This window comes from Alligator mississippiensis, chromosome 2, assembly GCF_030867095.1.
Source record: "Alligator mississippiensis isolate rAllMis1 chromosome 2, rAllMis1, whole genome shotgun sequence".
Lineage (NCBI taxonomy): Eukaryota > Metazoa > Chordata > Crocodylia > Alligatoridae > Alligator > Alligator mississippiensis.
Genome location: NC_081825.1, coordinates 276,092,267 through 276,119,726, shown reverse-complemented (window position 1 = coordinate 276,119,726; position 27,460 = coordinate 276,092,267). Strand labels below are relative to the sequence as shown.

At 42.5% G+C, this 27,460-nt stretch overlaps 2 protein-coding genes across 4 annotated transcripts in view; one reads left to right on the top strand and one right to left on the bottom strand.

Moving 5' to 3' along the window:
• ITPK1 (inositol-tetrakisphosphate 1-kinase) overlaps nucleotides 1–7,866 on the top strand; it is a 230,049-nt gene extending 222,183 nt beyond the window's left edge. For both annotated transcript variants that reach the window (XM_059723183.1, XM_014596432.3), the window contains one exon: nucleotides 557–7,866. In XM_059723183.1, the coding sequence (XP_059579166.1) occupies nucleotides 557–879 (323 nt within the window). In that variant the 3' untranslated portion in view covers nucleotides 880–7,866. The remainder of the gene's footprint in view (nucleotides 1–556) is intronic.
• A 3,472-nt stretch (nucleotides 7,867–11,338) lies between these two features.
• Nucleotides 11,339–27,401, bottom strand: CHGA (chromogranin A). 2 transcript variants are annotated; one of them, XM_006273013.4, is made up of 8 exons: nucleotides 27,300–27,401; nucleotides 27,098–27,144; nucleotides 24,367–24,460; nucleotides 23,964–24,032; nucleotides 22,417–22,512; nucleotides 20,185–20,703; nucleotides 18,934–19,379; nucleotides 11,339–11,937 (listed from the first exon to the last, which is right to left on the bottom strand). In XM_006273013.4, the coding sequence occupies exons 1-8, from the start codon at nucleotides 27,346–27,348 to the stop codon at nucleotides 11,854–11,856; spliced, it is 1,404 nt and encodes a 467-aa protein (XP_006273075.2). In that variant the 5' UTR covers nucleotides 27,349–27,401; the 3' UTR covers nucleotides 11,339–11,853. The 2 variants fall into 2 exon arrangements, with proteins under 2 accessions (XP_006273075.2, XP_014451917.1); XM_014596431.3 differs by lacking the exon at nucleotides 22,417–22,512.
• Between the last annotated feature and the right edge of the window lie 59 nt (nucleotides 27,402–27,460).

Below are 27,460 nucleotides of genomic sequence, written 5' to 3'. Positions count from 1 at the left end.
TACTTGTGGTGTTTTTCATTTGTATTCAAATGGGAAGCTTTGCCCTATTGCTTTCCCTGTCATGGATTAGTCTGGGACTGGAAGGGGAACAGCAAAGCCAAACTCCTGGCCCCTTCCTCCATCCAGGTAGTGCTTGCTTTGGGAAGAGGCTGGGAGCTGCCTGCTCCCCAGACCCCCGTCTGGGGAAAACATGGGGAGTCTTTCCCTACTGCACCACTGCCCTTGGGGATTGGGAGGAATGGAGCAGGCACTGGTGGACTGGATTGCTCCAGTCTAAGGAAGGCAGGGAGAGCAGGGGAGAGAGGGCGGCTGCCTCTGAAGATCTGTATCCTCAGTCTCCTGCAAAGATTTCAACTGGTGGAAATCTCTCAGAAATTTCCACTAGTAGAAATGAACATCTGTTCATGGCCAGTGTTTGTACCTGCAGTCAGTTGTGTGCACAGAATTGTACTGCAGAGTGTAAGAGCCACTTATAACTGGGGGCATACAGGGAGGAGGGATATTTGTGGGGGACGACCTGTTGCAGGTGACTCACTTCCTTCTCTTTCCTTCTCAGGTTATGAGGGCGTTTCAGAATTCTTCACAGACCTCCTGAACCACATAGCTGCTGTCCTGCAGGGCCAGGCCCCAGAGGTGACCAAGGTGAACAACAGCAAACTCCTGGCTGAGCAGACCAGCGGCCTTATGGGGGAGCGGACATGCTGTGCTAGCACAGGCTGCCGAAGCGTGGTGGGAAAAGAGTCCTCCTGGATTGTTGAGAGCGAGACCAACAGCGCGGTAAAGCTGCAGCACCAGAGACTAGGCTGCAACTCTGCAGTCTCACCAAGCTTTCAGCAGCACTGCGTTGCCACTTTGGCAACAAAAGCTTCCTCTCAATAACCAGCTGATGCCATGGACTGAGGAAAAGGCACAGGGATTCACATAATGATCCCAGAACCAGAGCAGGCTGTAACAACACAATTACTAAAAAAAAAAAAAAAAAAGAGAGAGAAAGGGGAAAAAAAACAGGAAAAAAAATCTTCCATTGATTTAACCTGATTTGTTGATGAAATGATCTAAAAAACAAAAGGGGGGGGGGAAGTGATCTGGATCCATTTCATCAGATTCCAGTTGCAAATCTGTAGTGAGTTTACACACACTTGTGTTTTTAACACTAGATCTTAATGTGGAGAGGGTTGCTTTTTAGTTATTGTTTTTCTTTGTAATCACCAGTTACCAGCATTTTAGAATCAGACCTCACGGAATCAGGAAGAATAATGGTGTAGGTGGCATGCGTGAATGTGGAAGTGCTAGAGAATCTTTCCCCTTTTGCAGATGCTTCACATTTCCTCTTTCCAGCATGGCCCTCACAGAAGTACAGCGAGTCTAGCCATCATTGCTCAGTCCAGACTTTCATCAGTCACTTGATAGAAGTGTAAGGACTGCACATGATTTTAATGGGACAGAACAGATTACAATTACTTTTGTTTTCAAAATGGAGGAGGCAGCTAGTTCCAGCTCTAAGATTCTTTTCCTTGAGCCAAATTACCCAAGATAAAGGCAGCTGCTAATTGGATTTGCATTATGGCAATAAGGAACAGTTTCTGGCCCAGAACGGCTAGAGTCTAAAACGGAAAGGGTGCATGATACAGCTGTGGGTGTGCCAGGGGTTGAGTGATTTTTTTAGTGGAGAAAGTAGTGCCCTGTCTTCCTACAGTTTGGTGCAAGACCCTGAGAGCGTTAGTGGTTTCAGTTCATTCTGTAGCAAAGAATATCATCTGCTAAATATCGTTTATGCTGTGCGAAAGGGCCAGCAAATGGGTCTACTTCTACTTTCTTAGAGTAGTAAAGCAGCCCTGTGGATCCTGTGAATGCATGGATAATTGAGATTTGAAGCCACTGCTCTCAGTTGAGGCATGTGATCCAGATGTAAAACATTCTTCTCAGCAGTTAAACACAGGCAAAATTGGGTGAAGCAGGGCTGTGTGTCTGTTGGTAATATATGATTGTTCTTTTAATCTAGAAACTGTTGCTATCTTGAACCCACAAGCGAGGCTTTGTGGGGTGATTTTCCAGAGCAGTGTGTGTGTACTCACTGTGAGGTGTAACACGTTGATTGGACGTTGCAATTAAGATGCCACAGGAGACCTGTGATGTATATGAGATCTTAAACATGGCAGCATTTCCTGTACTTCAGAAATTTCCTGCAGCTCTTGCCAGTTGTGAACACTAAATGGAAGGTAACTGAATTGGTCAACCTGTGAGTTTGACACTACTTTGGTGGGGTCATGGCCTTTCCATCTTTAGATAATTCCTGAACTATATTCAAAGTGACACTGTTAAGCAAACTTCACCTTAATTAATCTCCTATCTTACAGAAATGACAGTTCCTTGTTTTTCTGTTTTTGTACCTTAGGCATGTATCACCATGGCATCTCAACGGTGTCAGCTTATTCTTATATCTGATATTGATGGACCCTGTGATGGACAAGGGGGGGGGCGGATGTGATACAAAGCTAGGGAGTGGAAAGGCTGGGAAGGAGGAGTGAGTCAAATCATTTGTAAGGAGATCACTGCCATAAAGTCATGGTAATCTGTCATGGAAAAGTCCTGTAGCATGTAATAGGATTTTATTAAAAATTCCTTAAAACATATAGAATCTAATAGAAAATAATATTTTAGTGCCATTCAAGGGAACTCTATAGCAGGGATTCAATTTATAGAATACTTAAAAGCCCGCCCCCCCCCCCAACCCAACAAAACAACCCTTTAGGAGAATTATTAGTTGTACATTCTCTAAAACTTCTTTTGTACAGGGCTTCAAGTGTCAGGTGTTTGTATTAGATTTCAGAGACAGATATGTACAAACAGGCGTGTAGCAAAGGCCCTGCATTTGTGTACAAATCTATTCTGAATCATGCACCTGACACAACCCTAGGTTATTCTGAGGCTTCTGAATAGTTGCTGAATGCCACAGGTTACTTTATTTTGCAGGTCTCATGATTGGTGGTGGTGTGCGAAGTGTATGCCCTTAGCCAAGCGTTTCTAAAAGTATTTATGACAGACCAGACCTTTCCTAAATCCGTGACTGAAATAAAATTGACATCCAAAGTTGTTTTGTTTTTCAAATCTCTTGTGTTCAATATGCAACAAAGATTCCCTCAGGAAGGACACCGTCAGCGTGTGCTTTTGTATGATACTTTCATGTAACCAGCTGGTTGAGTGTTTGTGGACTTGCCATTTGTTCCCTTTATAAGAATGGAAATATTTTAATTGGGTAATGATGGTGGGAAATGATGCTAAATCTGGTTTAGTAACTCAAGACTTTTCAAACTAACTATGTTTACATGAATCTGAGTGTTGGATCCAAGTAAAATGTCTGTATGCTGTTTCCTAGTTATAACATTGAATAAGAATTTATTTTCCTGGCTGCCTTTTGAATTTTGGTTGGCCTATATTGCACTGCTTTATTTCTCCAAAATAAACTACTGAAATCTAATTTGCATTTTACACTTGTTTACAAATAATTTTTAAACATTTATTTTGTAATTCTCTGAAGTTTTACAAAATACTTTATTTAAATATGTTCCAGAAGTTGGCAATAACTAGAAAATGAGTTTATTTCACTAGCTTGATCCTGACCAATGTCTTTCCCTTAGTCTATAATTTATTTTATTTATCAAGTTTATTGCTATCATTTTAATTTACTGAGCACCAATATCATGCAAATGTTTTTTAATGCCATGGCATTATAATGAGGTTTCCAGATAAATACCATGTAATATACCTAAAAGTAAGTTTTTCTTCGATTTTATTGAGTTACCACTTTGATAGTACACCTTTGCTGATGCCATTGAACTGGGAAACCAATGGTGAGCTTCTGACATTTGTTAATTCCTCCTTATCAGAACAGAGGCAATAAAAATGCAAGGGTTCTTCTGTACGAAGTATTCAAGCACTTAACATGTAATATGTGTCTAAGTCCATAGCTAATGATCAAAGCACTTAAGTATATGCTTAAGGTTGAACATATCTTAAGTGCTTTACTTTATTTGACAAGGCTAGATGACTTTTAATTATGCTTGTACTTCATAGTACACTAGTTAGTGTTCTGTAGTATTTTGTAAAAGTAATGAAGTCTTAGTAATATTAGACCTCACTAGAGTATTCTAGCTATCGCATCCTTGCTGAGGATTGGGGGAAACTTCCATCTTATGTATATGGAAAAAGGGAATGTGAATCAGTGAGGTTCTGCTGTGTTTTTGGAGGCTTAGACATTATCATTGTGTTGACTGGTAGAATCTCCATAGTAATTATATTCTAATAGTCAAGTTACCCTGTAAAAGTTAAATTCAGTTCTGTTGTACTCTTGTAAACCTGCACTAACACTCTAATTTCACTGAAGTTTTTTCCTGGTTTATGACAGGATAATGGAGCAGAATTAACTGCGAAAATCAAAATCTTGGTCCCCTGGAAATCGGTGATAATTTTGTAATTGGTCTCAAAACATGAAGATTAGTCCCAGTGTGAAGAAAACTTGCATGGTATTGAATAGCCTGTAATGTAAAGCAAAGCCATTACCTTCACCCATTTGCCCCAACCAGCTTTGATGCATGCTTTGCTTTATAATGGTTATATCGCATTACTCAGTTCATTACTCAAAGGCCAGTTTTAAAATGCGTTATGACTATGATGATCATCAGTGTTTATTTTTGTGGTTAGTGAAATAGAGCATACCCTTGGGATATGCCATTTTGCCTTTTGGTTTATCTGTGTCTGGGTATACAAAGCCTGTGTGCTGTATGTAAGTGCTGGTTGATTGGGCTGGTGGACTGCTACAATCCATTTTATCCATGGATGGTAGATTTGTAAATGTAGGGTGTTTTAATGCAAATGACAAAGCATATTACAGATCCCGGTTCTGAATGCATGTGCGCTTCTGTGTAGGAGGTCTATTAAATTTTTGTGTATTCTTCTGTAGTAGGTTGTTCAGACAGAAAACCACTGATTAAGTGGTTTGTTTGTTTTTTAAATACATGAATTCATTTTAAGGACCTGATCCTACTACCTGAACAGGAGTTGCAGATTCTAAGGATTTCTCAGTATAAGGCTCCAGATTCTCCAAATAACTTGGGACTATATCCAACCTGGAAACAGCTGGATTTTTAGCAGAGGAATCAGTGACAAGATATTGCCCAAAAGCAACAGAGTAAAACTGTCAAAGGCTTTAGCTATCACTGGTCTAATACTTTTACTCCAGTGAAAAAGCTTTCTAAACTTGCCAGCTTTTAAGCAAAACTTTGCTTCATAAACCAGTTGAGTGGCAGCAATGGCAAGTGAATCAGACCTTTAAAAACTGACTAGTAGCCACAGCCTTTGTAGTTGTTCAGAAAATCTTGTTCTGAAATGCATAGACTCTTAACTGATAGCATTTGAGCCAATGACATTTGTGCATAATTAGAGGAATGCACTTTCATTACTTTTCTAACTTCCATTTCTTTTTCCCCTCATTTTTAGTAACAGCGATAATCTTTTCTTTGAGAGGTAGTTAGCCCTATTAATCTGAAGTCAGGCAGAAAGCAGGGTAGATTCTCACCTTGTAAACTAACTAAATCAGAGATGCTGTCCTTTCACAGCATTTGATGAAATAAGCCTGCAGCTTACTACTTATAAAAGCTCATGTTATACATCTCCCCTGCCTTCTGTCTTTCTTTTCTTAGTCATGTTGTGTGAATTTGTTTATGACTTGGCAACCATAACCATTTTTTGCATCCTCTTAATCTTAAAAAATAAGATAAATAGATTAAAATAATTATTTCCTTTAAATGTTCCTCTCTCTCAGACTCAGCATTCCAAATAAGACTACTAATTTAATTGGCAACTTCTGCTTCAGTGCAATTTCATATGGGGGTCTTTCCTCCAGAAGAGTGGGGTCTTTCCTCCAGAAGAGTGGCTCCTATGCCCTTCCCTCTTCTTTTTCTGCCTGTTCTATGGATCTCAACCTTTGAATGCTGAACTTTTTGATTTAATGTGGCTGCCTAAAGTGAAGTGAATCAAATCATAAAAGATTTTAGGGGGTGATCCTTAGCAAGGCCATGATTCACTAGAACTGTTAATTCTAGTGAAATAGAGGGAAGGTTGTGTGCTTGATGGTGTTTAGATTACACTGAACCTCTGCTTACAGTGACACCTTTCCTGTGGAGGGGAAGAAAGATTTAACTGTCAGATGATCCCCCATGTGTGTCTGTGTACAGACTTGAAACAGGAAGAGGTTTTAATTTCTAAAAACCTTGAGTGAAATCTTGGTGTCATTTGAAGCCAATTGAAGCTTTGCCATTGACTTCAGTGGGGCTAGGATTTCACTTCCCATCCTGGAATCCATTGAAGTTGATGTAGCATAAGGTATGTCTATACTATCCCAACATGACACCATGGAGTGCCATATGGAGACATGTGGTGGACCCACTACCTCCCTAGCTGGAAGCAGTTTAGCTTCCTTGGAGTGTGATGCTTTATGCATGCCAATAAGCGCTGTTTTACAGAGCTTACACAGATGATTGGCTTTCACACAACAGTACAGTAAGGTGACTACACCTTTTCCAGTTCAAGACATAGCATTCTCCAACTGGGCATGGCATATCCCTGTATGATACTTCCTGGGGCTTCCCTAGACTGGTGCAGAAATATCCTCTTATGGGCCATGTGACACCATTGGACTTGGAACTTGTATTGAGTCTACTTGTTATTTATTTGCATGGAAAGGGAAAATAAATGGCAAAAATCCAAATTCCTTTGCTCATGCCAGGCTCTTTGTTTTGCTGTTATATTTCATTGTTGCCTGGGAAATCAGTGGAAACTCCAGAAACAGCCATAATTGAATGATTGGAACTCTTGAAAATCAGGTCTTCCCAGTTAATCATTTTAAGGAAATCATATATTCTTTTATCTTGCATTCTTTCTACAGTAGTTTTCAGATATAAATTATGTTAACATTTTGTGTGAAAAGGCGCATATATATAAAAAAAATTATGAAAGGGCACGTGTACTTTAAGTATGAAATAGCAAGTTTCTGTTTTAGATGTTAGGAGCCCATAAGAATGAGTGGGGTTGTTTATCTCCTGTAAAAAGTCAGTGCTGTAAAGAAAAATATTGTATTAGATGTATTTTTTTTAAGTTATTTCTTTGGATTGTTTATTCAGTATTTTATATGGCTCACATATATCCCTGTGAGAATCACATACCCCACTGAATGCCAACATTCTCCTCAAACATAATCCCTTAGGATCCCACAGCTTTAAGAAAAATATTCCTTCATGTGTGAATGGAGTTGTATGCCCTTCTTTGTCCTTGGCATGGTTAAAATGTAGAGTTCCCAGTCCAGTGCCACGAGTTTGGGACCATTCTGATTTTATTTAATTTTTTTTTGTTGTGATGAGTGTCACGAGTATAACAACACACATGCATAAATCCAGCTTTATAGTGTTAACAAGTGTGTGTGTGTTGTGATTTTGCTTCGGTCCTGTTCACAAATGACTTATGAAAATAAAACAAGTTTTGTACTTAATTTGTATATAAGTATATAAAATTTAAAAAAAATCATGGCTTACTGTAAAAACCAAAAATACATGCTCTTTTTGGCTTTTTACTTTACTGCATGACAGAATACATGTGATGATGACAGTGAAGATGGTGCTTTCTAACACCATTTATTTCAATGGCAACTTATCCCATTTCTTCATTTGCCAAGCACATGTGATGGACAATATTTTGGTTTTAACAGTAGAGTATTATGCAGTAAGTATTGTATTGTTATTTCTGTAATTGTTTTGGAGACAAAACTGTCCCTTTGCAACACATAATGAAATAAATGCCTTACAACATCTCTCACTCTGCAGTTTGTTAATGAGTGAAGAGGGCATGTGTGGGGGTTCTTGGTACGGGCAGCAAAATTTCATGGTATCAGTTTTCACATCTTCCTTTTCAAACTTAGTTACTTTTGGTGGCTAATTGTAGACCTGATTTGTACCCGCCTCACTAATGAGTTTCATTTCTTTTTTCCCAGAAAGATGGTGAGAGAAAAAAAAATGCATCAAATTTCATTGAGGTTTGACCCTCAATGTAACCCAGCCATGCTACTTAGTTCTGTCTTTAAGCATGATTATTGATTCACAGTGCTTTAGTGTGGGCTTTCCTTTATACTTCTGAGAGGAAATTATTGTTCTAAGAAGCATTTATGAAATCTTGCCTGGGATGTGAATTTGCTTCTCTTTCATCCTTTACTTACTGGTAATATAGGGATGCATCTGTGGCATTGGTCAGCAAGTATTGACTTGTTAATACTGTTTTCTGCTGTAGCTCAGATGTCAAATTCACCCTTTTAATAAGTTACTGTCAGCCGTGGAAAGCCCTCTAGATTTTCCACACTTCCTTTAAATTTAAGATTTATTTTTTATAGGATGCATCAAAATAATGTTGCATCAACAAAATACTTCTCTCTCCTGATGCTAAATAGAATTTAATAGTAAATATCTACCTGTCTACAGTTTTTAGGCATTCTATAACATTTATTATTGCTTATATTCCAATAATCACTGCAAGGCATCACCCATGCCTGTAGAAAGACTGTCCCTACCACACAGCATTTACAATATTTGGTAAGTGGTTAATTTAAAAGGATGGTTTAAAGAATGAATATTGGAGGCAGGCTACAGTTCTCTAACATTTATAGAATTTTAGAAGAACTCCTATGGTATCGCATGGATTTAATTTATACTAGATCCTCCATGCTTATTCCCAGAAGAGTTATAGAACGTAGAGTAAGGATATTTGCGTTTTCTTTTCAGTTAAGATGACCTATGTACAACCTTTGGACAAGTCGCTTCACATTTCTATGCCTTTCTTCCCTCATGCCTTCTGTCTTGCTTATTTATTTTACAAGCTTTTAAGGCTCTCTTATTGCACTTGAAAGTAGTGCTCACTGCAATGGGGCCCTCACCGTGGATGGAACCTATAAGCTGTACCATAACAACAATAATTATGAAAGTTGCAGAGACTGGAATCTACCTGGACACGTTAGCTGCACTGCAATTCATAGCCTGGGTTGAAAACGGGGGAGGGAGGTGGCGGGGATTCCATGAGGAATATAGAATAGTTGTCTATCTTTAAAAAATAAATAAATAAGGGCTTTCTTTCCAGTCCAAGCAGTACAGAAATTAATTGTCCATATGCCACTTGCCACTGACTCAGTCTTTGGTTACAAGTGTCCCGTGATTTGGCTAAAACACAGTTCTAGTTTGCTGTGAAGATAGGACCATGGTGGTGTTTCCCAGTCAGCTGACAGCAGATTTAAGACTTTAATTGGGCATGAAAAATGGATAAAGCATGCCCTGCAGACTGAATTTTCTTAGCTTTCTCTTCCATTATAAACTGGAGCCACTGTCAAAAAGGGGACCCAGGATTAAGAGTGAAAAAACGGTAGAACTCTTCCTAAACCCAGCTTGTGCTCCTGGTTTTGCTGGATGTTGCACTGAAATGATTAGCAATGAGATGCTTACTCTAGTTCCATATTTGCCTAGGCATTTACAATTCTAGGTGTATCTGCAGTGTTTGTTTAATGTGGTCATTAGCGTTCAGAGTTGATACCCTTTGAGATGAATGGGGTATTCCAAACCGTCAAGAGCTACAGCTCAGGCTGCCATACTGAAGCCTCAGTAGGATGTTGCTGCTTCAAGTCATGCCTGGGAGGTTTCCTTTGTAACTGAAGATTGTTTTTCATCCTACAGATTCTGATGTAGTTATTGTATGAGTTGTAACATGATGTACCACGTAGTCACTAGGTTTTGACACTTGTGCATTGAAATGAAGATGCACTGTAAAAAGGCAAATTGGCTACATTGATCCCATCCATGGCATCCATCCCATGTGTAGAATTTATCCCGAAGAATGGGAGAAAATATTATGAAATTCTTGAGTTAAATTCTGTCCTTAATTACACTGCTACAGCTCTGAAAATCTGAAAATGTGTGTGGCTGGGAACAGAATGAGATTCCTTAAGGCTGGGCTTTCTTAACTTTGCTAGACTCTTTTTTTTCTTTTTCTTTTTCTTTTTGAATTCTCTCCCTTCCTGCCCAAAGTATCTGCTTTTCATTTCTAATTAGATCTGTTGCAGAAACTTCTAAATCATATTTAGTTTGCTTAAATTCCTGATTCTGGGTCTACAGGCACTGTCCCTTTTTGTATCTTTCATTGAAGCAAATGGAAAACCTGGCATTTGAATTTGGACCCTACGGGCACCTCTACATGTGCAGCGAGGCTTTTCCAATGCACTGTAATTACAGCACGTCAGAGCAAACTCTAATAGAGTCTGCTGGAGTGGTAATTACCACACTTTAGATAAAGCGCCTAAGCTTTAGTTAAAGTGCCCCCACTGCCATTTTTCAATACAGGGTTGCTGATGCATATAACACTTGGAGTGTTTTAATTGGAGCAGCTCTGAGTCGCTCTAATTAAAGCGTTCTGCTCTCCTCCCCCTGCCATGGAGCACATGTATAAACAACCTATGGGCACATCCTGACAAGCACACACATGCCAAGGCACACATTTCCCATGGCACAAAAAGCCATGGCACATATTTGTGCTGCTGCTTTTTGTTGCAGGGCACACCCCGTATGCATGCTCTGGGTGCGGTAGGAGAGTCTAGGGTGTGCACCTGTGTTGGCCCCAGCAGCCTTACCTGAGGCCCTGGGGGTCTCGAAGGGCAGCAGTGGCATCAAGCTGGCTACTCAGAACCTGTTCAGCAGCCAGACTATGGCTCTGGCCAGCCAGGCTCCATTTCTGGCAGTGCATACTGCTGCCATATGCACTATGCTGCTTTTTATAGCTGTGTTTTTTTTCACACCAGGATCTTCTGGGGTCCAAAAAACCACCCTGCCATGCTGTGAATTAGCAGTGTGGTCAATGGGGGTGCACATGTGCAGTGTTCAGTTCAGTGTCTTAAATGGGTTTGCAGTGCCACAAACTACACATTGCGCTCCTCAGGATGCATCCTATAGGTTTTTTTTTTAAATGCAAGAAACCTGCCTGCCTGTTGTTCTCCTGCACCTCACCCTGTTTTTTGAACTTGCATGTGATGGTCATAACTCATTCCCTGCTACATGGTTGTCTTGACAGTCTCATACTATTTAACACTAATGGTAGGCAATAAAATAGTGCTTAATGTATTAGTGTGGCAGGACTAGAAATAGAAAACTTTTTTTCATGGGAATAGAGGAGATTTTGGTCCTCTCTCTACTTGGTTTTTGCAATAAGAAAACCCCTTGTGCTGTGTGCAAGGATTGAGACAACAGCTGGAAAAACAAAGGAGGGAACCCATCACCATTTTATTTTTCCTTAGATAAATTTTTATATAGAATATATTACAGTCAGAGTTCTCAGATTTTAATCAAAAGATAACAAGTTATTGCAGTTTTATCCAGAGAAACTAATGGTAGAAGTGAAACATTCTAGAAAGCTGTCCTGTTTTAAAAAAAAAAAATCAAAAGAAAAAACCAAAAAACCAGAAAATGCATGAGTAAGTCACACTGTTCAGGCTACAGGAATCCAGAGGGTACAAGAAAGAATCCAGAGTGGCTGAGAGAACACAAAATCAAGTATGAAGCAGAGGGCGAGCACAACACTACAGCAAAGAGGGCCAAGCCTGTTATTTTCTAGCAATACCAGCTTCCTAGATGAAATGCTTTTGCTGCATCTTTTTATTTTATTTTATTTATTTATTTATTTATTTATTTATTTACTTATTTAACCAGTGAATTAAAAAGCTGTGTAAAAGGAGTCGTCAATTTCTGGCTTCTACTGATGATACAAGTTGGGAAAACTTCAGCCTCTTCTTAGCTCATGAAGCTTGTGGGCCACTTTCTCCAGTTCAGCTTCTATTGCTGCCAGGCTCTCCAGCTCTTGATCCTAAAGTAACAAGCCAATAAATCAAAATGATCCCACAGGCGAGTCAGCCCTTAATGTTTTTTCCTCTCCCCCGCACTTCCTAATTAAAGATAGGAGGGGGCTTTGTTATTTGGATCTGCTTTGTAGGCAACCCAGAGGCAATGTGGTTTTCAGTGGCTGAAATAAAAGCGTGATAGTCAGAACTGAGATTCCCCTCCCCTTCTTGTTCCAGATCACACATCAGGCCAGTGGCTTGTCATATCACCTCTTTGCCTGTTTCCCCCCTAGCCCTTTCTCTAGACTACAAACACAGCATGGCAGACACTGCCTGACACAATATGTTGGTACAATATCAGCATGTCAGGGCTTGGATCTTGGTTAGAAGGGTTTTACTTTAGAATAAAATAAGTAACTTTCTGAAGCAGGCAGTTGACATTTACTGCCTTGAAACCACTGAGAGCTTTAGCTGCCTTCTCTGAGCCCTTCTTGCTGGGGCTGCAGCCACATGCCCTAGATATGAAGTCAGCCAACTGTTCCCTTTTTATTCTAAATGTAAAGTATTCTTGATTTAACCATCAGCTGTGTCACATGCTCCTAACACATAGAGTAGTGGCATGGCAGCTCTCTTTTCCAAGATCTAAGGAATAAAGGAATTCATAATGCACTGATGTAGGAGATCTGAGACATCCAGCCAAGTGCAGAGGAGATCAGGAGCTCCTGCTTGGAGATTTTAATCTCCTTAAAATTAAAGCTGGGTTGTTCAGAAAAGATGTAAAGAATCCAGATTAGTTTTAATATTCACAGACAAGGAGAGTGTTTCTCAGTTCGTACACCATCTTAGAAACATGTTTAGAATAATCTAGGCATGTTATCAGATAATTTAGAACATTCTCTTTTACTGCTTTACATGCCAAGTAGATGCTACCCATGAATCGGTCTTTACGACACCCTGGTGACTTAGGTAAGTAAAACCCTCCCCCACATCCTTCAGACAGCAGATGCCTGAGATGAGTAGCCATGTGAAGTGACTTGCACAAAACCATGCAGCAAGGCAGTGGCAGAGAGCTATACTTGAAGTCAAGATCATGTGAATTGCTGGGCGGTTTGGTACAGGAGAGAGAATCTGCTTCATTTACGGTGCTTGCCATCACTTTATCCTGACACAGCACATATGGAAATTAAACCTCCTGTTACACTGAGGGTAAGCAGAATTGCTCACATCAATTAATCTGCCTGTGGGTTTGTTTTCCCAAGCTTGTACAGGAGAGATAAGAAAAGCCAGCACTGCAACTTACAATTGCTGATTTCCTCTTAATGATTCCTTTTCTTTGGATTTGCTGTGAATATGAAGCTTGCTGGTTATGGGGAAGTAGGTTTACGAATATTCGAAATAAACCTGGCAGCTCACTGACCTGCTAGGAGGTACTTCACGTGGTGTATAGGGACTGCATTACACCCATACAGAACAAAGGGTTCCTGGTGCCTGCTTAGGCATAAATGGTGCCTTGAACCAGCAGTCTAGCTCCACATATGCTGCTGTATAAACACACAGAGCCTAGCTGTGCATTTAGACTGCTCCTCTTTAAACAAAAAAAAATGTATAAAAAGGTAATGGGGAAGCTTATTAATGAGCAACCCTTCCTGAAACACTCTTTGGGTGCTTTTTACTGTGGCCCTTTTATGAGGCTATTTTGGTATAGGTTGTCTCCTTGGTCCAAACTAGTCTGCTCTCAAACCCCATATCTTGCTACAAAATAACATGGGTTCATTTAGCAGACTAACCTGAGCCATGTGCTATTGACCATGGGCATGCACGTAGAGATGCAGACCTCTGACACTAACAGCACAACTTCCTACCAGCTAAACATTCCCTTTGGGCCATTAACAAATAGCAAAGATTTGTACTGGCTAAAGGCCACTGCCAGAGTGAGCCATGTCTGCAGGCTAAGATGCACGCATTTTCTGGAGGAGAGGAGGGGAGGGTAGAAATAAAAGGTAAAACCCAAAAGGCTCACCCATGCTAGTGGACCTGGTCTCTACACTGGAAAATGCCTATCAGTCCCAATGAGAATTTGCCCAAGCCTAGCTGCAATCCACAAAGGCCAGTGCTCCAGTACTGTTGAAGTGGCCTTTGCTACTGTGGCCTCACTGCTACAGATGAGGGCAGCAACAGATCCAATCCATGCTAGAAACATTCAACCTTCTGCTTTCAACAGCATGCAAATACCAAGTTTGATCTTGCCTTGTTCCACAGGTGGTTTATGTGGGAAAACTGCAATTCAAATCCCTAGTACACCAGGAAGGGCACTGCTGTACAGTTCAGGACTTGGTAAACCCATCAGGGTGAGTTTCTGTTTCTCAAAAACTTGTCCACAGAGCAAAGATGCTCTGAAATCTGCGCTCCTGAACACCTCCCCTCTCCCCACCACACACATTCCTATTTCTAATCCTTGTCCTTAGTTAAAAAATGAATATAAAAAAAAAAAAAACAAACAAAAAGGCAAGAGAAGCATTTCTGCAGTACAACCTAATAGGACACACTTTAAGATGAGGTAGTCAGATGCCACTGAAGTTTAATGAATGAGGAGCTTTACAGTTGGATCTTCTTAGGGGGGAGGAAAATAAGATGGGTCTTCAAAATCCTTAAAGGCTCTGGTTTTTGCAGGCCCTGACCCTTCCAAGAAATACTGGATGGGCCTCCCTCCAGAGTCTACTAAAACCACTGTTTAAGGTAACCAAAGAATATCCACAGGGCTTAGCACCTCCCGCCATAGCACAAGGGATTTAACTTGAGAGATTCCATGGCTTCTCTTTCAAAAGACTACTCAGCAGGTACAGAGTGTTGAGTATTATCTAATCCCACACAATTTCTACTCTCCTCCAGGATAGTGCTTGATTCCATCAATGGCCAACACCACTCGAAGCAGCATATCCTGTTTTGGGCGGGGGGGGGGGGGAGAGCCTGGTTTTGTCACTAAGGCTTGGTGCTGGGAAGCTTCTATTTCCAAGTGTGTCCCAAAATTCCTTGATGGATGGTTTGCTCATGCTCTCTGAGCTCCAGTTTCCTCAGTTGTAAAGTAGGAATAATACTTACCTGCATAGGCATCAACTTTTATTCTTGCTGGGGGTCCTAAATCAATGGACTTGGGAAGAAATGCATACCACTTTCCACGAGGGAGATGGGCCCTTGGGCCACTGACATCCTTTGCACCCATGCTTATATGCCCATGCTCGTTGCAAAGCATTTTGATGGAAGGAGCTAAGAGGTGCCATCATGTAAGTTAAAAAAGTCAGTGTCCTCTCCTGAGTGCATTTGCACACATGTGGACTTACCCTGCTATAGGCAAATTTAATCCTCTAGCCTATTAGTGCCACCTACTTCATTTGGATATGGAACCTTCTGCAAGTTACCTTTTTGCAGCATTAAAGGTATTGACTTCTCTTTCATCAACTGCTACCTAGAGGAAAGTTGGTAAGGTACCTGGTTGCCTCCCCAGAGAGATAGAAAGATGGTCTATTTATAACATAGTCAGCTCTTTGTAAACATGGTGATTTCAATACTAAAAGAGCATACTAAGCTAGCTGACTTTCAAGATGAAAACTAAGCTACCAGTCCCAGAACAATGAGAGTAGATTCATAGATGCTAGGGTCGGAAGGGACCTCAATAGATCATTGAGTCCGACCGCCTGCATAAGCAGGAAAGAGTGCTGGGTCTAGATGACCCCAGCTAGATACTCATCTAACCTCCTCTTGAAGACCCCCAGGGTAGGGGAGAGCACCACCTCCCTTGGGAGCCCGTTCCAGACCTTGGCCACTCGAACTGTGAAGAAGTTCTTCCTAATGTCCAATCTAAATCTGCTGTCTGCTAGCTTGTGGCCATTATTTCTTGTAACCCCCGGGGGTGCCTTGATGAATAAATACTCACCTATTCCCTTCTGTGCCCCCATGATGAACTTATAGGCAGCCACTAGGTCGCCTCTCAACCTTCTCTTGCGGAGGCTGAAAAGGTCCAGTTTCTCTAGTCTCTCCTCATAGGGCTTGGTCTTCCGGCCCTTAACCATACGAGTGGCCCTTCTCTGGACCCTCTCCAGGTTATCCGCATCCTTCTTGAAGTGTGGTGCCCAGAATTGCATGCAGTACTCCAACTGTGGTCTGACCAGTGCCTGATAGAGGGGAAGTATCACTTCCTCAGACCTATTTGTCATGCATCTGCTGATGCACGATAAAGTGCCATTGGCTTTTCTGATGGTTTCATCACACTGCCGACTCATGTTCATCTTGGAGTCCGCTAGGACTCCAAGGTTACGAAATGCCTGGACACAGGAGGAGGGGTGGATGTCGTATACTTGGACTTCAGGAAAGCCTTCGATACAGTATCCCACCCCATACTGGTGAACAAGTTAAGAGGCTGTGACTTGGATGACTACACAGTCCGGTGGGTGGCGAATTGCCTAGACGGTCGCACCCAGAGAGTTGTGGTGGATGGGTCGGTCTCGACCTGGAAGGGTGTGGGCAGTGGGGTCCCAGCTCGGTCCTTGGACCGATACTCTTTAATGTCTTCATCAGTGACTTGGACGAGGGAGTCAAATGTACTCTGTCCAAGTTTGCAGATGACACAAAGCTATGGGGAGAAGCGGACACGCCGGAGGGCAGGGAACAGCTGCAGGCAGACCTGGATAGGTTGGACAAGTGGGCAGAAAACAACAGGATGCAGTTCAACAAGGAGAAATGCAAAGTGCTGCACCTAGGGAGGAAAAATGTCCAGCACACATACAGCCTAGGTAATGACTGGCTGGGTGGCGCGGAAGTGGAAAGGGAAGTGGAAAGGAATGACAGTAATTGGCATTAAGGAGTTTCAATGGCTTCTAAGACTGATTCTAAAATAATAGTCATTCCTATAATCTCCCTGTGACTGCAGGGAGTCCAAGCATGCTGAAATGTAGGTATTTCTGAACATCAGGAGGATAGTGTGGAACATTATTGCCAGAATCCTAAATAGCCACAGAGAGATGGAAGAGTAATTTCTGTTTTGCTGGTTTCCCTCTGCCCAACACATTTCAGCCCTTTCTGCACAACAGTGCTCAAATAAATTGTATATGTAACACCAGTTAGCGTGATTATACTCTTAGAATTCAGTAACAGTTGAACATCTAGTTATTTTATAACTTATTCTGAAAGTAACAGGAAAACGTGGCCTGGAAGCATAAAACAGAATGGAGGAAGGCCATCTGCTAAAGCATCAGGTACCAGAGCAGTGCTAGAGGCAGGATAATATAAGACCTTCTGGCCTGATTTTACAAACTGACCCTTGGCTTGAATTGTTCTCCTATTCTAGGATGAAGCAGAGGAATAGGAAGGATGAAAAGTATAGTAAAGGGGGTTCTCTCCTACAGGGCTCTACCTGTACCTTTGGTGGGGAGATTTCTTGTGCTTATGTGCTTTCTGTGGACTGTCTTCCCTAGCTTTCCACCCTTTCCCTTGGGGCTCCATGATGGGATATGCAATCAGTTAACTGCAGTGGATACTCGGGACCCCAACATCTTGGATGCTGACTGAAAACTTACGAAAGCACTTCCCCCCAAAAAGCAACTTAAATTCTTTGGCAAACGTGCAGGTGTCTGGTCACAGCTCCCTCCCCCTTAGCTATAGCCATTGCAACCCTGATCAGTTTGACTGCAGAAGTTGCTCCCCCTTGCAGTCCCAGTTATTCTGATTGGCTTGCTGTTCAGTAGGTGGTCAGGATGTCTCAATAAGCCAGGGCTTATGCAGTAGCAAACAACAGGTCTCACCTTATTGACTTAAATGCATGTTCCATCCATTCTGGTATGAATGGGTCATACTAGAATGGATGGATGAGCCCCTTACAACCTGCAGCTGCAGGGGTGAAATCAGCAGGGCTTTGAAGAAATAAAACTTAGAGGACCTGTTCAAGGTCTTCATTGAAGGGAAAGGGAGGAACAAAGTGACTACATGGTTGTTCAGCGCCAAGTCAGTCATTTGCCTTGCCAGCTCTCCCAGAGTGTGCATTAAAGTGTTTTTAGTGTCTCATTTGATTTGCCTCCGTTAAGGCAAATTCTGGAATAAGATCCTTGTGCAATTTCCCCTTTGCCTTTTAATTTTTAAGATATGGCAGGGAAAAAATAGCCTATTTCTAGCCTCAGGGAAATAAGTAGCAGCATACCAGGAAGAGGAAAGAGGAAGAAAGGGAGGAAACTAACTGAATATATAGAAATATATAATATGGATATAATACATTATGTGAGATGAAGAACCTATAGCCACAGCTCCACACTATTCCCAGAGACCTACGCTTGGGTAGTTTCAAAATACATGCTAGTTAAAGATAATGGTAAAAAACTTCAGTTTCTACTGTCCAGTCCCTTCTCCTCCCTCCAGTCCTTTATGGCAGCAGTCCCTTGCATTGTCTGATAAGTGCCTCAACTTATCTTGTGTTTTGCCAGCCTGAGCCTCTATCGGTCCTGGCCCTGGCTTTCCACTTAGTGCCTAGCACCAAATGGAAAGAAGTTTGTGACTGTTTTCCCCCAAGGTATAGGCCCAGAGGCACATAAAGACAGCAAATATTATATCAAATATTAAAGGGGAATTCTCTATGTTGCCACCAAGGGGCACATACATTTACCTAAATAACATGTGCAACTCCAGAAGCTACTTGTAATTATGCTTTTGTAAGGTTGCTTTCTATGTATGAATTTTGGTCGGCTTAAGCAACCTGGCTCTGTAAGTGTGGTTCAGGTACATACACTTCTCCAACTGCCTCTGGGCTTTTGTTTTTAAATCTGTATGGTTCCTGTTCCATACACATAATAACTAACAACCCTGAACAGCAGAAAGGTCACAAACTGGTAAAACACATGTTTCTTCCCAACACTGGGCTTACTGAAGTAGCTCTGTCACATTTTAAAAGTGAGGCACCTTCCTACACCTCCAAGGGTACTTTGGATAATTGCTAATATCTACATAGTATTTTCAAATGCATGCACAGGTCTCTCACCAACCTCTGTTCTTCTGTTAGCACTTCCCTCTTCATCTTTTTTTTCCTCTGGCATGGGGGCAAGTGGAAACCCTTCACTGCTGTCCTCCTTCGAGTGGTGATTCCAAGACCTTCTTACATCCTCTTCAGGACTATTAAAGTCATACTTGCGAGACCTAAATGACATTTTCATGGATCTGTCTGGGTCTTCACCACTGTCATTTTCCTCCATGCGCTTCTTGGTTGTCAGCTGCTTAGCCAGCTCATCCATTTTGTTCCATCTCTTCGAGTCTCCCCACTCTTTGGAAGACTCCTCCATTTCCTCACTTTTTACTTCCCTGGTGCGATAGGTGTCCTCTGCCTGCATGGCTTCATCCTCAGAATGATGCCTCCCTCCTTTCATTTGGTAGGATTTCTCCTCTTCTTCTGAGCTCCTCCCTCCTTTGCCAAAGCCTAAAGCATCTTCATTATCTGAAATATTTATTGAACATTATGACAATGAAAATGAGGTTTTGTTCGGAGCCAATCATATTCAACCATACCTTATTTACTACTTACAGAAGGGGCCAGGATGAACAAATTTGACTTTCTGGCTAATGAAGAGCTAAATCAGTGATTCTCAATCTCTTTAGGCCTGAGGCATCCCTTGGAAAATGCCAGCTCAAAACCCATTTTTTGACTATAGAAAAAAAAATACAGCAACTTTTCTGTTGCAAAGAACTCAGAAAGACCACAACGGATCAGAATGTTTTAACATCATGAATTCCCATTTGAAAACTTTGGGTTTATGTTGTGAATCGTGCTTGTGTATCTAACAGTGTGGCACCCCACAGCACCCCGGTTGAGAATCACTGGTCAAAATTAAAACACAGCTAGTTATTCTGATGTGCTGAAGAAGAAAATATGGCTGCAGTGCAGTGTTGATGGCAGAGAATGGAGTCAATGGCATTCATAAAACACTTAGCAACCCTGAGGAGCAGAAATAACTAAGTTAGAAACTCTTTGAGAACTGCATCCAGCCAGAGTCACGGTCAAAGCAAAGTGTCAGAGGACCAGAAGTACAAAGACATTTAGGTGCCTGTACAGATAGGCAGCCACTAGTGGAACTTCTGGTGGGAGTTGGATACCTAACACATTTGTGTATTTTGTATGTATGTATCTTTCTTTTTAGGCTGCTATGTGCCTTTGTAAATCTGTCCTGGAATTCTGTCAAATACCCCCCAAAAAAAAAAAAAAAAATCAATGCAGTGGCTCAGGCACAATCAGAAATACATACTGTCTTCCCTCTGAATCTCCTCACTCTCATCCTCATTTGACCCGAAGAGCCCCTCTGTTTCTGTTGGGTGTTCATCTCTGGAGGTGCCTCTCCTGTCACCATCTTTCTCTGCATGTTCTTCTACAGCTTCCTCCTCTTTGCTTTCCTCCTGGTCCTTTTTAGAAACTTTCTCCCTTGCTTCCTCAAGCTCCAGACTTTCATTGGTCCCTGCAGGCTGATCTTCATCCTCTTGGTGCTTCTGCTCAGACACCTCATCCTCGCTGAGGTCATCACCAATGTGATTGTCTAAAGCATCTTCTCTTGGGGATTCTTCTGCCTCACCAATCTCATTGCTCTCAAATTCCTCTGCATTCTCCTTGTCGTCTTCAGGGTCAGCATCACGTGGCCTTGGCTCCCTCTCTTCCAGGCTGTTTTTCTCGTCCTCTTTTGAGTTCTCCCTCTCATTATGCTGCATTTTTTCTGCCTCTAGCTCAGCAAGGGAGGCTGCAGCTTCCTCTGCAGGGATCTCCTTTCCCTTATCTGTGGGGTCAATATGGCAAAAATAGAACCTGCCTTTAATAGTCTATTTCACGTATGAGGAGACTTACATTTTTTTGAGGATAAATTCAATTCATTGAATCATTTAAGTGAGAAGGATTTGCTTACATTGAAGCATGTCAGTACTTCCACTGAAGCTTACCATATTGAACAAGTCAATGTATATGCTCGTGCCCTGATGAAGCAGCATCTTTACTGCTGTCTAGATTTAAATGACAAGCTAGCAGCCCACTAGAAATCAGATTAAATATATAAAAGTATCATGGAGGTGCCAAAATGCTTTCTGCCAAATGACTCAAAGGGCTGTAACTCTCAGAACAGCCCAGATAGCAATGTGTTATTTACATGTAACATGGGGTTGTAATCTGGTCAGCTGGCCACGTGATTCTACCAATTTATGACTGTTCACCTCGGACTGATCTCAGAGCTCTCATATAAAAGTGTAATTATAATCACATTTCAAGAGAAAAAGGAACGGTAAAAAGCAAAAGGTATATGAAAATAGAACAGAGAACAAAGTACAGCATATAAATGGAAGGAGAGAAAGGGAGAGAATGGAATGAAAAAACAGAAGAGAAAAACCTGTGAGGTGAATAAATGTAATGAATGTCCCTCATTCTACTAAATATCCCTGGCATAAAAGGAGCAATGGTCTGACTGGCTGGAGTCCCAGATGTAGGAGCATCAGGGTCAAGACTCCTCATTTTAATTGTGTCCATTGGGGCTGGGAGAGTGATTATGCCACCAGCGTTGTAATTTGTACAATAAGGCAATGCCTGGCTTCTGCTCCCACAGATTTCAGTGGGAGGAGGATCAGTTTCTGACCAAAGGAGATTTTTCAGCCTCCTTTAGTCTTGCTCCCTTAATAACAAGCAAATCAATGGGAGTGGTTATTGGCCACAGAGGGTGAGCAAGCCTGGGTGCATGGCAGACGATGGCAACCGCTCAGAACATTGCCCAGCAAGGGATAATAAACATCTGATAAAAATAGCTCTGTAGCACAGTAGGAACTACACTATATTCATTTAATAGTGGTGTGGTTTACTTTGGATTCCATTCTCTATGGAAGTCTGTTTGTAGCAGGCTTCTCTGATGTTGGCATGACCTTCTCTTGCTATGGAAGAGGGAGAGCATTGAACTATAGAAAGTAACTGTGAGGCAGCTCTAGTTAGTAGGACTGAACTAGGGAGGAAAAAAACCCAACCAAACAGAAAACCCACAGCTGAATTGAATACTTTTAGGATGCAAGCCCACATTTTTGTGTACCCAACTCTTCCATTATTTCAAGAGCTGTATGACTCAGCTATTAATGCTGTATGATGGGGGTGACTGTAACATGTAAACTAGAAAAAATATACAGCTAGTTAGAGTAACCATTCTTTTTATATGTTATCAAGTGTTTCACTATCTGGCACTCATTCTAATATGAAAATGGGCGATACTTTTGGCAGCAAGATTAGGGAGAAAAAAAAATTAGCATTGGCTATCATCTAGAATTTCACCATTTATTCTAGCTCAGAAATGACTTATTTCCTAAGCCTTTGACCAATTCCAAAGCAAGCCCAAGGTCACTAGGCTATTTCAGCAGTAAAAAGGCCCCCACATATGCAGGATATGTATGCATCAAGGCTGTTAGAAAGAACATCCCTATTTCTGGTAATACACTGATTTACAGTGGGTTATGCTGACACTAACCTCTTTGCATGTTATCATTCTGGCTTTCAAGGACTTCTGAAAGTTCATCTTCAAACCCACTGTTTTTCTTCTGCTGCTGGTTTCTTTCATTAGCACCTGTGCCAAAGAGGGGAGGGGAAAAAAGAGCAATGTTCCCTACTACATTTTAAAGATTGGGATTGGAATAAAATTTTAGAATATTTTTTTGTTCAGAATGAATCTTGGATAGTGAAAATCTGGGATGAGGATATAAATTAACAAGGCCAAACCTAGGAGTTGCTTGAACCAGTTGGAATCACAAGGCCTCAGTAAAGTACATCATGTGTAAACCAGTGTATCAGAGAGAGAGAATCCCTAAACAAACAGACATTTAATGTGAGGGAAACGCCTGGAAAGCAGTAATGCTGCAGGAGGGGACTCGGTGGATAGAAGAATATGCATTGAAATGCAAGGCCCTCATCCAACAAAGCATGCTAAGTATATGCTTATTTTTAGTCATAAGTAGTTCCACTGAAGTGGTGCACTTCTCCTTCCAGGAGTTCCTTTATTATCTCCATAACTCAAAGGGTAACCAGGACTTGTACATCTCTTCCTGCTCAGTGCTTGCTATTCCTGCAATGCAACATTCTTGCCCCTTCTCCCATGTGCAATCCCCTCCACTTGGTATATTAGTGGGAAGCTGTGGCCTCTTTTGCGTAACCCTCCAGTAAAGACAAATAGGGATTCTTCCACACAGTATTCTGTATTGCTCTCACATTTCATTGGAAAAGGAGAAACAAGTAGGGATAGTGTCCAGAGACCCTAACCCTCAATCAAGGTAGTGGTTCCTATTGTGCTAAGTTATGTACAAACACAAAACTAGTCCCTGACTCCAAAATAATATAGCTTAACTAGGTAAGGTGAGACAAGCACTAGGAGAAAGGAAGTAGTGTTACCCTTGGTTTTCTGATTGGGGAAATGAGACATAATGCAACTTGCCCAAGGTCACACAAGACATCTGTGGTAGAGCCAGGAATTGATCGCACATTTCCTGAGTCTCAGTTTAGTATCTCTGCTATTAAACCATCCAACTAGCTCTTCTCTAGCACTTTGCATTCCCAGAATAGGCATAGCCAATCTCAATTTATCCCACCTCCAAATCTTAGTAAAGAAAGATAGAGGGTCAGCATTTTTGGACCAGTCCTCCTCCCTCACTATGAAGAGGCCAAGCAGTATGAAGTATGGTCTTGTCTAGTCACACTTATCTCATTCCCAGCCAGGATAGAGTAGAGAGAAAAGAAGAACCTCCTATGGCTAATACTTCCTCACTTCCTTCCTTCTGCTGCTTCCCTATGATGCAAAAAAACATTTTGCATTACAGACCTAAGGAAAACACAGTCTATGTGATGAAAGAATAACAACAGGGAGAAGGGGATAGCAAGGAACACCTTTAACTCAGCTCATCTTGAATTATTTTAAGCTTGGTTTAATTTGAGGTGTTGAAAGGCACCAGTACAGAAGACTCATACAGAGGTATAATAAAACTTGTTGCCACCCCTCCTCACAGTTTAATTAATGCCAGACTATACCTTCAATTGCAATTTCTTGAAGCTCCTTCAGTAAATTTTGATGTCGAAGAATTGAAACGATCCTTTTATCTATGACAGAGAAGCTTTGTTATGGAAGATTTCAAACAGCAAGACAAGCTTTTTTTACCTGCCTTTTTTATCCGGTCCTTTAGCTAATCAGCTGATTTTTTAAATTTGATCTTACTGGTAAGCCCCCCCCCCCCCCCCCCAAAAAAAATCAGTTTACTTAAAAATTACTAGATTTTTTTATTTCATACAAATTACTCCCAAACTTCAGCTTCAGTGCAGGCAGTGCTTTGTCTTGAACTTTGTCCTGACAGGGCACATGCTCTGAACTGGGCAGTATGTTATTTACAGATGATAAGCAGTTTTCATGAGACCATGGTAAAGCAGTTCTCCATACCTCCTCTGAGAGTTTCTAGGCATTCCTGGCTGATTGGCAGTGGGCTTGGCTTTGACAAAGTATCTGAAATGACCTCTACAATGCACTTCCTCACCTAGAATGATACAAGCATATAGATTAAAACATCCCTGCTCTTGTTTGTATTAGCCAAGTGATTGGGAAAAGGCCAGGGCCCATTTCATCTTATACTCTACTGTTTAGATTTGGGACGTCCCATTTTCAGGTTCATACTGCTAAGACAAAGTATATGATTTCCAAACAAAGGTGCAGTACATATGCCAATTTCCTATGCATCCATTAGACTTGGAGAACACAAAATCTACTATCTAGCTCAGTGTCTGTGTTAAAATTGAGGGAGGGGCCAACAATGGTTAACATTACAGTGAGGATCTGCTGCTGCAGTCTTTATGCAGAAAAAATACCTATTTGCAGTCATAGCATTTATCAAGCACCTGATAAGGCACATTAGGAAGCAGAACTGCCAGCTGAAGAAGAGTCCACAAGTGAATAACATTAATTCTTGGTGAAAAAAAAAGCATATATTGATGTTCTAATTGACCCTGCTCATCTCTTCACATCCCAAACTTCTGTCATTTTTTGGTGTCCGTCATGCAGATCTGAACTCTGGCACTGTAACACTTTGAAGAGATTCAGAATGCTGTGGCCATACTGCAAATGAACTCTAATCAACAATTCCCAGTTGACTAGGATGGTGCAAGCTTAAGTAATAAAGTGTATTAATTTACCAATTAAAATATTCTGTTTATAAATTGCAAAGCATTAATTCTTTTCACCATGTGATTTTGCATATTAAAATGATTTTAGAAAGGGATGATATAGTGAAAGATCTTCTTGAAATGCTAGAATGGTGTTGTAGCCATGATGGTCCAGGAAGTATGACAGTGGCCAAAGATTCTGTGGGTGATATATTTTATTGGTCTAACTGCATTGTTGGGATAGCCTTAGACAAGCTTTCAAATGCAGAACATTCTTCTTCAGGTCCTTGCCTTCCTCTTGAAAATGTTCTCAGTGTTCAAAGAGATTGCTTGCAACTCTAGAAATAGTTCAGGATATACAATACCAGAGGAAAATAAATTAATGTCTACACTTTCTTTGATTTCTTCCACACCACACACAAACCATTTGTATTAATTTTAAATGTGCTAAAATGAACTGCTTGTCCACTGAACGAGAGAACCAGAATCCGATGTCCTTTTTCATACTGAGTAGCATCTCACTGCATGAGAAGTCAGTAGGACCTGTTGGGGCAAGGTGTTGCTAATCACGCAAAATGTGAAGCTGGATCAAAGAAATGCAGTAAAATCAGCATTCTCTAGCTCTATTTCCATGTTCTCTTGTTTTATGCTTTAAACTTCATTCTCATGTTTTATGATTTAAACTGGTTGATTTAGCTGAGAGTTTACACTGACTGAAGACTTCAGGGTCAGGCTCTAAAAGGGCACAGGAACACTACAAAACAGTCTAGGTCAGGAAGTGAATAAGATTATCTCCAGCTGTAAGTAACTAAAGCAGAGCAGCTATAATTACTCTGGATGTAATTTCTCCATAGATCTTCTCTAAGTATGTTCATGCAACTACATTCTTAAGATCCAGTTATGTTGTACCTACTCAGAAAAGCACCCCATCAAAGCTGCCTGTAAGTGAGCAACACCAGCTTTCTAGGGCAGGGGTGCTCAACCCCTGATCTGACTCCTGGGACCGTGTCATCTAGTCCATAGAGCTCCCCATGGACCTGTGGGGAGCTCTGCAGGGCACTGGAGGGCCCCAGAGCCCAATCCCATCCAGGCAGGGGTGTCATGGGGTCTGGGCCAGCTCACAGGCTGGCCCCACACCATGCATCTGGCCTGTAAAACCGTAAGCACCACTGTTCTTAGGGCATTTGAACACTGAAACTGGTGAAGGAGTGGGATGTTTTAAGTGAGGGTCCAAGTCCCAGTTGAAATCATTCTGTATTAAGAAAGCACAGTAAGCTATGGAGGGAGCCCCCCCTTTAGTGCCCACTGCCCCTACCTGGGCAGTAATGAACTGCTTGCTACTCAGCCCTTCTCCACCCCATCGGGACCTGGGAGCGCAGGCTCGGTTCAGGATGACCAGCCAGGCAGAGTGCCGCCTCACAGGCTTGCCCCCCGGGCCGAGAGACAAGCTGCCTTCACCAGGAGGCGATAAACAATTCCATGTGAAACTCAACTCCTGAATGTTTCACAGTGGCGGCAAAGTCGCTTAGCAGGGGCTTGCTCCAGTTCCCACCCGCGAAGAGAAAAACTTGTCCCAGGTCTCAAGCTAGGAAGAGGATCGGGAACGGTCTGTCTCTCGGGGAATAAGTTCAGGCCAGGCACAGCCCCACGGCCTTGCCTGCAGTTGCAGGAGCTTGTGCCAAGAGAGGGGCCACTGTACAATCGTCCTTTTTGCAGAAGACGCATCTCGTCTTGGCAAACACTGCGGTAGGTCCCAGAGCTGCCCAAGCACCACCCGGTGGAGTAGAAGGAAAATGGGGCTTTAACAGGCCCCCTCCAAGAGCACCCTGGCGCGGCCCCTTCTCTGCCCCTCGCTGAGGTGCCCCAAGCCAGGGCCCGGCCGCCTGCTCCAGCCAAGCAGCCGCAGCGGCTCTGCAGGGGCGGCAGCCGAGCGAGGGGCCGCGGGGGCCGGAGCCCGCCCTGAGCCGCGCTAATCCCCGGGCCGGGCCGGGCTCCGCTCCCCGCCGCCAGCTTACCTGCGTGTCGCCCCGGCCGTCCTCCGCGGGCAGTGGCAGCAGCAGCCCTGCGGGACAGAGCGGGGTTACTCGCGGGAGGCGATGCCGCGCCCGCCCCGCGCTCGGGGCGGCGGTGACCTTGGCGGAGCCCCCCGCCCCCGGCCGCCCGCGCCCGCCTCCCGCCCGCCGGAGCTGTCCGCGGTGCTGAACGCGCCGCGCTCACCTGGGCCGGCCGCCAGCAGCACCAGCAGCAGCGGGGACACGCGCACCATGGCGGGCGGGCGGGAGAGGAGCAGCGCCGGCGTCGGAGGTGCCTTCAGCGCCGCAGCGCAGCCCGCTTTATAGCGCCGCCGCGGAAGTGGCGTCACGAGGCCACCGCCCCCC